A 12,032-nucleotide genomic window follows, 5' to 3' on the forward strand; every position below is an offset into this window, starting at 1 on the left:
CCCAGCCCCCCGGCTCACCCCCACCCCCAGTGCGCTGGTCTGGCTTCACTCCCCCGGCCCCGCCCCCTTCCTCTTCTTCCTCCTCCTCCTCCTCGTCGCTTGACATCAATTCAAACCCCAAACCCAGCTGTCTGCACTTCCCCAAGCACAGTCCGCCAGGTGACATGTCGCATGCCCCCCCGCCAGACACTAATGCTTCACCACTCTACATCAAAACCCCCTTGGTACTAACCCGCCATGACCAGTCCCTTGGCAACCCCCCTAGCCTTCCCTCGTCCGCACCCCCGCCCCCGCCGTGGGCTGCCTGTCCATGTGCCCGAGAGAGAGGACCCCCCAGGCTGACTAGGTAAATACAACACACCCATGGCCACTATGGATGCATCACAGAGTGGCAGCTGTATCTCTCCTCTCCTCTAGCTCGCTGGCTCATATTTTCTTTTTGCTTTTTTTCCCTCCCCCTTCAAATTACATGTCTCAGATTCTGTAACATTCAGGTTGTCCGGGGATGCCTCTCATGGGGTTGCCTAGCAACTAAGGATGTTACTGGCTTATATAGCGCTCGGTTTGATGCTGGTATTGAGTAGACGATAAATACATGAACAATGCTGCATATGGCTATCACATAGCATATGAATGTATTTATTCTACAGTTTGCAGCAATTTTTTTTAGCAACCAGCAGAAGGAAAACATCCCAGCAAAGATTTTCAAGCTTATTAATGTAGTGCCTTGTTTGCAGTTAATGTCGTGGAAGCTACAGTATAGAATATCTCCATATAGTATAAGCATCTTCCTGCTACATCTAAGCTGCTGAGTTTGTATAGAGTGACTGTGGCAGTTTCCTGAGTCATAAGTCTTTGGTGTTACAATCGCACAGGACAGCATGAATCATTACAGCAAATCTTTGTCAGCGGTCAGAACAAGCTCCCTTGATAATGCTCCCTCTTGTGATTCGGTAGCTCCACAATTTCCCATTCAGATGGCTTACTTGTTGGAGGGCACACAGCTCAAAGGGATGGCAGGAGATTGCAGTTAATTAGATGTCACATAATCCTAAATGCGACTACGATACTGCAGTATCGGTGCTCCTTGTGGGTGAGACTTCATGAGCTAAGTCTTGTATTCGCAGCTATACTAGTGATTGAATGCATCCTTGCTGCAGATAAACTCACATCAGTGAGAAGACAATACAGCAGGTTAGGTTTGTGTTTTAAAATGAAAAAGCAGGGAAAAAATATGCGATACATGAAATGATATTCCCATTTCTGGTGTCTTATATAACATCATTTTAACTTCACTGAAGTTTGCTTAAACTTAAAGATTATATGTATGGATTTTGGCATCATCATTCAGAAGTTGAAACAATTAATAATGTTTATTGACTGCTCATGCAGTTTGTTTTCAGAGCGAGGGTGCATAAAGTTGGTTCTTGATTAGGTGCGCTTGCTGTCTTCATCGTTGCCTGCAGTACCGTAAAGTAGGTTTAGATGTATCTTGTCACATGAAGATCTCTGATCTATTTTCTTTGCCTCTTCACAACTGTTTATATTTTGTAGAAATCAGATTAATGCTTAAGACAGTTAATGTATGAGCATTCATTAATGCTACTTCTACTACAAATATGTAGACCCTCTGTTCGCTAATGCTGGAAAGAATTCTATCGAGCTCAGTGGCGTTTTGGTCAGGAATCCATCCTGAGATTGGAATCTTGTGAGTTCACTTCAGACCCCAGCTGAGCTGCAGTTCAGTCAACACCATAAATTTACTTTGGTTCAGATCACTAAGCTTTTGTTCTGAGTCTACTGAGAGGAAATACTTTTGTTTTTCTCTTTTTTATTCTAATTGAAATTTGTGATTTTTTTTTATAACTAACACATCATTATTGTATCCATCTGAATGTTGGTGAAATGTTTAGAAATGTTCACTGGGTTTGTCAGGCAGCATCTGTTTGTTAACAATGCCATCTAACTTCATTATTTCACTAAGAAATAGATATATACACATTCTCAATCCCTGGGTGGTCAATCATATTTTCATCAATGAAAAGCACAAGACTAGATGCTCAGTACTAGTAGTTGATCTACTGTTTGAACATGCAGCAAGATTTGACTCTTTAGGGACTTATCTGAACCATTTGTACCTAAAACTCTTATATAAAAGGTGTTTAAAAAGATATGACACTGTTTGGTCTGTAAACTTCGGTAACATTGGTAACAGCAAACCTAAAAGTAGTGACACACTCATAAATGATGATGGTCATGGTGGTGGCAATGTACATGAGGAATACTGACAGTTCAGAGTGTAAATATGTCTGATGGTATTCGCACACTAATGTCTGCCTGTCTTTTTCAGTTCATTGAAGAGTAAAGAGCTCTCCCCTGTAATTGGACACAAAGCCATCCAGGTGGCAGGTCCAACGGTCCCTCCCAGCAGCAGTCCTCAGAGCAGCAGCCAGTCCCCCCACTCCACAGAGCACAGTCCACACACCCTGCGCAAAGGTCAGCACCTCTCTCAGTCTGAGCTTACATTGAGTTTAAGCGGACGTATTTTGATTCTGAACAGGAGAAAGTAATATTACTGTGTTCTGTGTTTTCAGGTTCCAAGAAGTTGGCCCCTGTGCCTCCCAAGGTCCCTTATGGCCAGTCTGGCGGGATGTCCGACCAGTCCACAGGTCAGCCGTCACCGGTCAGCCTGTCTCCCACACCCCCTAGCACCCCCTCCCCTTATGGACTGGCCTGCCCTCCAGGGCAAGTGCCCCCATCCTCCCCTGGGCAGACCCCACTGGGGGCGCCCCACTCTATTTCGTCCCCTCCCTCCCTGACCGGAACGCTCACCAAGTCTCGGCCCACCCCTAAGCCCAGGCAGAGACCCAGCCTGCCCCCTCCTCAGCCTCCCACAGCCCCTCCGGGGTTCTCTGGCCTGGCCACGGCCCCAGTTCCCCAGCCCCTGGAGCAGGGCCTCCTGGATGGACTGTCTCCTGGGGAGAGCATGTCTACAGGTAAACATCAGCCCTTGGCAACAACACCCCCGCCACCACCACAGGTGGGGCTGCAGCGGCCCTCTCTCAGACTCGCTGTGGCTCTGTCCAATGGAGACGGTGGACGAGTGTAGGACTCTGTAGGACTTGTCACTGTAGATATAAAAGATCCCTGTCCCCTTTACTGACTGTTCCCAAACGAATGTCTGAATGAATAAAAGTTGCCTTTTAGACACAGATGCCTGACAATGATACAATGTAAATATTAGCATTTTTGTGCTACCGTAGTGAGCAAACCTCCTGACCTATGTACTCATTGCTTGTGTTATGTGATGATGTTTCTGGGTAATGTGTGGAAACATCAGAGAAGCATAGCTCGTCCTGCTTGTATGGAAGTTGCCATTAGATTCATCATGTGCTCTCTGTTTATCTGTGTTACCCAGACCCTCACTCGGCAGAGGTAGGTCAGAGGCTTACACAGTTCACACCAGTCCAGTCTCTCTTACTGCGTAGCAGGCGTAGAAACCTAGCCAGACAAACCCCACATTATATCTACAGTATGATGTTCTGATGATGAGGTGTTCTGTCAATATATACCAGTCATTCTGTCACTTTGTTATATTTATCATTCTCTTGTTCCCCCTGCTACTATTGTGTACCTTGCAGCTGTGTGAGGCCAGGGATTCAGTGTGGGCTAAGTGTGAGGGGGACTTTTAGGGTAAGCCAGACCGCCCCCGCCCCATGCGCTCCATCTCACTGCCTGGCCTCGTGCTGTGGCTGCCTCTGGGGTCTCCTGCAGCCTGCCTCAAACAAACCCACCCGTAGCTCTCAATCAGAACATTCTCCCTAATTCCCTGTTAGCGGGTTGACATTATTGACTCTTTGCATGGTGTTGCGGTTCAACCAATAATGCATGGCTTAAGGACTTCCCAGAGTGCACCACACTGCGCTCACATTGCAGACGCCGTCGCTTATAAAGGTCCATCTTAAAGCCCCCTCCCCCCTTCTCCTTTCGTTCCCCATTCCCAGCCCTATGCCAGCAGACATTCCCCCTCTAACGCTCCTGCCACCGGTACCGGGGGGCCACAGGTAACCCCCAATCCTCCTTTGGCAGGTTCATCGCTTTTTATAACCTCTGCTCCCTCTTACTACACTGCCACGCTCCATCTCATTCCTACACAGGAGTAGTCTTCAAGTCTCTGCTTGGACCTGCTGCTCTCAGTAAATGCAGCAGCACTTGAGAATATATCTATATTTAGAGCAAATATCCAGTCCTCATGAGATTCCCATCGTTACTTCAAGTGCACTTGGTGTCTTGGTGCCATTTTTCAACAGAGTTCCACACACATCTTGTTGCCTCTGTGTTGGTTAACCGGCCATTGTTGTAAACGTGTACAGTACTGTGTCATTGTGTAGTCATTTTGACCTGTTATTGTATTTTCCCTGACAAAGTATCTGTTGTTGTTGTCTCAAAAGACACAAGAAGCTGTGACACACCACACTAGCCGCTAGCAAGTTTGTTCCGGTGTGACTAGCGACACATTGGAAACATCCCTGTGTAGAATGTGAAGCACATGTAATCTACTGATTCCTTCAATCAGGGCAGACATCATATGCCACTTACCATGAGTTCAGACTCAAAACGATTAATATTATTTCTGCTCTCTTCCGTTTTTTACACCTCATTATCATCATCATACGCCCCTCTTCTCCTCCTTCTCTTGCTCTTCATCGCCATTCCCACCATTCTGCTCACCATACTCACCTCTCCCACCATGCTCACCATTAGATATCTTCAATTATGAAATCCCCTCCATCAATGTCAATCTGGACAGCCTCATCGATGAGTTCAGCGGTGCCCCCTGCAGGAGGTCCCTCGCAGTGACAGACTCTCCAGAGGGGGATGCTGTGCCTGAGGAGGAGCCCCAGAGCACCACTCTATGACCTATGACCCTAAGGCATCACAGCTTACCAGCACCCCTATGGCTGTACATAATCTTAACTGTCGCCGCCAAGGCCTGATGGAAACACCAATTGGCCTCACCAATGCCCACCTGAAACCAGAACTTGAACCTTCCCTCACATCTGCTACAGGCTGCAAAGAAACTCATCTCTTACAATTGCTCGCTAGTACATAAATGTGACTACAAAAAAAAAAAAAACACCAAAATGCCATAGTGGAGGAACAGTTGCCTTTAGGAGGAAAGACTGGAATATAGATGAGTATTACATTAAATGATTTTCTCAGTTTCTTTTTCTTTTTTTTGCTTTGCTTTGTTTATCTTTGTTATTTGATGCAGTGGTCTGTATTTTCTGTGCATTTTTCAGTTTCTTTTTGCCTTATTCGAACATGCAATCAAATTGCAATTTGATATTCATGAGTTGTACAACTTTTGGTTAGGGAAACTCAGATCCTGACATGGTTAGGAGCAAAGCCCATCCTCAGGGTGAAACAGAGAGACAGAGAGTAATCTGGTTATATTTCTCACAGGGTATTCAAGCTTTGTGCACATTAGGGAAACGCTGAGCCCGGCAGGTTTCGCATGCAAGATGAAAACATTTAATGCAGTGTTGATTCTTATTGTCGTACCCCGTTTTGATTTCCCCCTCTTCTATCACACATTACAACTGTAGTTCTTTACCTGACATTTACCTTTATGCAGGTGAACTCACTTTAACTCACTTTATACCAGCACAGTATGAGAAGAATGTTCTTGTAAATTGAAGTTTTTGAACTTGCACCTGTTTTTCAGTTGTGAAGAAAGCACCAAGATGTGTTGCATGACAAGCCAAGATGACGGAAGGGCCTCAGAGTGGCAGTGTTTTATTTTGTGTGAGTGTTTTTGTCGTTGTTGTTGTTGTCCTTGGAGAGTAGATTTACACCACCCACGTGCTGTTACAGTTTTGATGATAATGGATGGATGACTACACTGCCTTTAGGTTCATATGATTCTCTCTCTTAACCTTGTTTCAAGTGCTTCAGGTTCAGTGACCTTTGACCCCTAGTGTAAATACAAAGACTGTACATAAATTGATGTATATAAATCTGAGAGGAAAGTATATGTAAAATGCATATCTTGAATATATATAATAATAATATATGTGCTGATATTTATCATGTGTAGAAAATGTAATGATTAAAAATTTGATGTTATTTTTGTCCCTGCACACAATGAACAGGTCTACTGTAGATTCATAATCTTTCACGTTGACACCAGGTAACGACGATGCTGCAGCAGAAATGCAGAATGTTATTTCTGCCAGAAATCAATCGTAGTCTTTCTAATTCTGTCTTTGCTTCTTTGTCTTCAGACGACACTAATGAGTTACAATGTCCTATCTTTTCTTCTTTTTTTAATCAGTTATTTAATAGATTCCAGTGTAAATAAGTAGATCACTTTGACCCTGCTTGGACCATTTAATGAATCCATAATGAGGCTAAATGTATAGCCCTAAGCTTATATTGTTAGACTGACTACAACAAAGTAAAAAAATTGCTTAATCAATTAAGTTAATCAAAAGTTAATGTGTAGTCAATCACTGTCTAAATTGTTGGTTTTCTCACCACAGTAATTAGAGGTGTTTCAAATTCATCAGATAACAGATGCTGCAGTGTCACTTTTTTTAATTTAATACAGAATGTCTTAGGACAATGATTTTGTCAATTTAAGTGCAATTACAGTGTTTACTGATCCACCTCAGTTCAAAAAGTGGTCAAAGTCACCCTTCCCAAACTTTCAGAAAAAAAGCCATTAATTTTATTGCAAAGCAATTATCATTTCTTTTTCTTTTCAACTTTGTGGTTTTTTTTTTTGTTGTTGTTGTGTGTGTGCGTGAGTTAACTTCTTACAAACTGAATTCTAGATTAACCTCTCTCCAAAAGTGATCCATGGTATGCCTCAGTGTGTGTTCTCAATGGACTATGTTTATGAAGATTTTTGGTGATGTTGATAATTATATTGATAGCTGTGGTGATTATTTGACAATTGCAAGTGCCCTCTTACACTGGTTGTTATTTTTGGAACTATAGGCATAATCAATGTGTACTAGAGGTTTAATTGTCTGTGCTGGATCCATACATTTATACGAGGAGGCAGGGGTATCTCTGAATGTGACTCACTCAGATCTCAAACGGTAGGGTATACCTGTTTTTCTAATACCTAACAGGATGAATGAAAGCTAGTTTTTGGATGAAGGTTAATTTGGGCCTGTTGGCTTGTATTATTACCAGTACAGGGCAGTATTACTGTAATGCTTTTGTGCATCATAACTGGAACTTACAGCCACCTAAAAGCATGCATTCATATTCATTATAGGTGTGATTACTATGCTGCTGAAAAGAAAAAAAAATGTCTGTATCCTCCCCCAAAAACATCATGATTTCATCTCATATCTAATTTCAGCCAGTAAATGAACTTTACGGCTGTTTTCAAGAGCATATTCATCAGAGCCACCTTTTGCACCTAAGACTACACTGTTACATAGTTTTATCAAGCATTTCAACTACTGTAGGCCTATATTTCCTATCTCACCTCACCACCGAGTATGTTGGTCTCAAGTAAAGCTCAATTTGTTTACATTTTGTCGGGAGGGGGGGATTTTAAATGAGAAAAAAGGGAAAATCTGAAAAAAGTGTCATGCATGCGCTTAGATAGTCTTTTGATAATCCACGTTTTGTGTCAATCACTGTCTTTTTAGGGATTGTAAGAGGGGTAATGAATAAAACGTAGTGATGGACTCTAGAGAATGTGGATCACGATGAATGGTCCTTTGTGAGCAATACGGTAGAGGAGTGGATGTTGCCTGTGGATGTACTGCCTCCTTCTGCTTTCACTACTAGTGTACAAACAAAAACCTGCCGCTTGTCAAGCCCACCATGCCCACCCCTTCCTCCTCTGCTTAGCATATCAAGTGGAACACAGTGTGTACTGTGAAGCCTACCTGCAATCCTTATCAGAATGTCAGAAATAAATATATATATTAAACTCTACATTTTTAATAATGTCACCTGGTTCATGTGGGTTTTATTTCTGCTTTTTTATATTTCTGTAGAAAAATATAATTTTTTTTTATTGGACAGTTGATCCTGATGACCGAACTGTTACTTTTGTTTGCCCATAAAGTGTCACAGTTTAAGTGAAAATAATCTTAATAAAGGCAGTGTTAGCAGACATTTCTCCTTCAAACTAAACTAAAAGTAAGAACATAACAGATTTGGGTATCTCAACCTTGTTTTTTCTTCATCTTACAACCTCTCAGATGTATATTGTGGTATTAGAAGAATTTAAAAAGCTTCTGTGCTAACCCATTATTATTATCATTCTTATATTTAATATGATTTCACAAGGGAAATTTTATTGTAGAATTTGTTCTTTTATGGTAGTACTAAGTACATTTTTTTAATAATACATCTGTACTTTCACTTAAGCACAATTTTTAATGCAAAGCTTTTACATGTAATGGGGTATTTGCACACAGTTGAACTGACGCTTTTACTTAAGTAAAGCATGTGAGTACTTCTTCCACCTCTGCCTAAATTCTGGGAATCTATACAACAGCATGAGAATATGGAGAAACCTAAAAGCTGGTTCACTGAGCATTTTTCACTTCCATGATTTGACCTGAATAAATTCCTATAGCATTACTTTTTGTACTACTACTACTTTTTCAGCTCTTATCTCTTTACCATGACTTTAGGGTTAATTTGGGTCCATGCACTGACATGCAAGCCACAAACTGGACCTAAAAAGTCTGACTCATCAAATGGATTTAGTCATTGTTATCGTCCTCCCATACTCAGAGAAACCAAGTTGAAGCTGAAAAGCAGAAACCTCTTCGAGCGTGTAACCAGTAGGACTGGCCCGGCAGGATGACTGAAGGCTTGCCACAGGAGGAAACTAGGAGTGTCAAAGTTTGTCAGGATGGCTCTGATAGAGAACTAATCTTTAATTTCTTACATAATACACAGCAAGTGCAACTTAGGTATATTGTAAAAATGATTTAACTCTGCCCAAGAGCAATTGACATTAGACTTATCTCCAAGAAATTGATTGGCATGTTATCTTATTTTTAGTTGTTTGGTTTTTTTTTTTCATCATTTCTGTTCTCATTTTTGCCAAAATAAACATAACAACCCCCTCTCTGCTGTCTCAGAGATCTGTATTCGTAAAGATTCAGTGGTAATCCAACGCTGCAGTGCAGCAGCAGTGTATCTCCTTACAGCAACCAACCAGACTCAGCTCATCCCACCTGCTAGTCTATCTCCTTCAGACTGTCATGGGAGCATCAATTATTTCTGACTGAAAGTTTTGAAGGTGACTCTGTTTACAGCGTCTTTGTACAGACTGCAAGGGAAACAACTCACCTGCTGTAAAGGATGTTACTGAAAGGCTAAATACAGCCATTAGCTAAATCCAGTTATCTGCCAATTAAACACTTTTTTACAGGTTTAAGGGTGTTAATTGTATGAGAGTGTGTTTTTTTTTTTATGTCTGACACCTCTACTTGTGATGTAAGGAGAGAAGGTCTGTCAACGTGACACCCCGACACTTTGCTCCCTCACTTAACCAAGCAGTTTGCAGCTTTTGCAAAGTTATTGCCTGCTGCTTGGAAACAGGGTATCCAACAACAGGGTAACACAATGATGAATTGAACTGCTTGAACAGCAATGGGATTATAGGGTTAAATAGTTTTTATTGCCTTTTTTTCTCACAAACCCTTTTTTTTAAATTGTTTAAACTAGATCTCCAAAATGTCCACTCTCATTGAATTCAGAAGTTTTCAGATGTCCGTTGATATTGTTATAATTTCCTGCATTTCTTGCATTTTCAGAAAACAGGTAGAACTTGTCACAGACAGGAATGCAAAACAAAAGGCTTAGCTGTCAGGGCTTTTCTAACCTTTACTTTGCTTGACTGTTGCTTGGTAATACACATAAAAGAGGTGGGCATGCCAATAAACTCCCTGTCTTTTCCCTAAAACCAGGGAGGGGAATGACAATGCCTGATCATATCTTTAAAATCATGTTGCAAATTAAGATATATAGCTTTCCTGAATTGTACATTTTCAGCGGATTGGTTGTACATTGATGCTCAGATTATTTTTGATCGGGCAAGTCCAGTTTCACACACTTCATTGGATAGCTGATGGATAAATTTGTGTAGGAGAGTTTTTTTCTCTAAATGTCATTTCATCATTCATCATCATCATTGGCACTTCATAATCCAGACTCCCACATCACTGTGCTATGCCAACAAAATCCAGGGTAAAGTCGCAGCCACCAGTGCCAGTATGGTAAAGGCTGACAGCAAAACGAGGAGGCATCGGGCAGTTGTGCAAATCCTGCGCCTTCGCCTGCGCTGGGGTTGAACCACAGTCATCACAACACTGAGCGCATCTTCTTCAGCCATGGGTCGCCCTTGAGCGCTTATGATAAAGATCTGAGATGTAGTATGGCTGGGGCTGATCAACCGCTGTCGACGGACTCGCTCAGAGATCCCCCTGAACAGATCAACGATCCAATTAACTCCCCTAAGTGAACTGTTCCACGATGCGCGCCGTGCATCCTGGAGCTGTCCCAGTGACAGAGTGAGAGGCACCTCCAGGGTCTGCGCTTCATGTGGATCTGGATCCTTGTCCGCCGCGAGGGACCCCAGCGCTTCCTTTTGTTTTTTGATGAATGTGAGATGCCGGCAGATAGGGCAAACGATCGTGTCTCTGATGTTTCCATCGCTACTGACAAGGGTTTTGACCAGGCAGTCGTGACAGAATACATGCCCGCAGCTCAGAGTCCTTTCAGCGCCCGAAAGACACTCATAGCACACTGGACACTCTCGCGCGTCCTCCTGGCCATCGTCCTTGTAAAATGCCATAGAAGGAAAAACAACTGCAGCAAGAAAGTTGAGCTAATAGCGTAATTATTCCGTCTAAAATTAGACTCCTTGGTAAATGTGGTGTGAAGTCCTCTCCAAGTGATGTTTTCATCAGCGCATGACTTTCCTTACTTTCGGCTGTCAGTGGAGGCGGGAGTGGCGCCTTGTCAAACAGGGCCTGCCACCTGAGGCTGCAGTCACTTGACTGATTGGGCCCCCTGAAAGCATTATTGGCAGTTCAAGTGCAGAGCTGGTTCACATTCCATGTTCTTCATATAAGGCCATTTATCCTGGCTTTCTTTGAAGATTGGTAACATAATATTTTTCAAAGCGGCATCTTGTAAGTTTGAGTTCACATTAACAGTTTCAAATCAATGCTACTTAAAAGCCTATTTCTTGTTTTTTGGTCTAATGTCTTCTCTGAGATACATTTACTGGGGAAAAATATACCTACTGCCAAAAAATAAAGATTGCAGTGGAGTAAGCCATTCATGAATATAGAATATAAAACCATCACGGTACATTTCAAAACTAACATTGGTTCAAAAATTTGATTTATAGACAACTATTGGGTTGGCTAAAAATGTTAGGCTGATGTTCCCTAACCATGTGTGGTGGTTTATTACCTAACATCATATGCCACCTTGTGGTCAAAGCAGTGAAAACAATGTTGCTACAAATCTACAATCTAGTCCAATAAAGGTGCGGCTGATTCTAGCAGATCTATTTTTTATTTTTTTTTAGCTTTTATTTACAGTCCAAGTATTAAACATTGTAAATTGATATCACCTTTAAGTCTTACAAATGGGGGAAAACAAAAATATAATGGACAAGGACAAAGACAGTAAAAAGAAAATAGAGTAAATAAAGAAATCCTAAAGATTGAAGGGTTTTCAAAATTGTAGTTATAATAGCCTAATCAATCGTACTCTAAATTTTATGAAATTTTAGAGTTTATAAAATATGCCAAAAGAATATGTATATTTGTAATCTTTTAGAAAAACATTTTCAATAAATATTTTTCCATTATAATTATCACATTTGTAATAAAACATATTTCACAATATATTATGAGATCATTAACAAAAAGTTTAAAGTATAAAATGACAACTAAATCTTTCTCTGTTCGTGCAATTCAATATGTACATTATTGTATTTTAGAATTTGTTATGTGTAGAGCTCCTAT

The 12,032-nt window shown here is 41.5% G+C and overlaps 1 protein-coding gene and 1 pseudogene across 2 annotated transcripts in view; one reads left to right on the forward strand and one right to left on the reverse strand.

The window, feature by feature from the left end:
* Nucleotides 1–7,982, forward strand: part of LOC111657769 (rho GTPase-activating protein 44-like) — a 28,119-nt pseudogene extending 20,137 nt beyond the window's left edge. Inside the window, exons 19-22 of the transcript XR_015437494.1 lie at nt 1–346; nt 2,351–2,496; nt 2,595–2,996; nt 4,765–7,982. The exon at nt 1–346 is cut by the window's left edge and continues 138 nt beyond it. The product of XR_015437494.1 is annotated as a rho GTPase-activating protein 44-like (transcript). The remainder of the gene's footprint in view (nt 347–2,350; nt 2,497–2,594; nt 2,997–4,764) is intronic.
* A 410-nt stretch (nt 7,983–8,392) lies between these two features.
* LOC111657743 (RING finger protein 222) lies at nt 8,393–11,017 on the reverse strand. Its single transcript, XM_023410040.2, has one exon. The coding sequence runs from the start codon at nt 10,844–10,846 to the stop codon at nt 10,220–10,222; it is 627 nt and encodes a 208-aa protein (XP_023265808.1). The 5' UTR covers nt 10,847–11,017; the 3' UTR covers nt 8,393–10,219.
* Between the last annotated feature and the right edge of the window lie 1,015 nt (nt 11,018–12,032).

Source organism: Seriola lalandi, unplaced genomic scaffold, assembly GCF_002814215.2.
Source record: "Seriola lalandi dorsalis isolate HSWRI2012SDOR001 ecotype SW California unplaced genomic scaffold, Sedor1 jcf7180002054412, whole genome shotgun sequence".
Classification (NCBI taxonomy): Eukaryota; Metazoa; Chordata; class Actinopteri; order Carangiformes; family Carangidae; genus Seriola; species Seriola lalandi.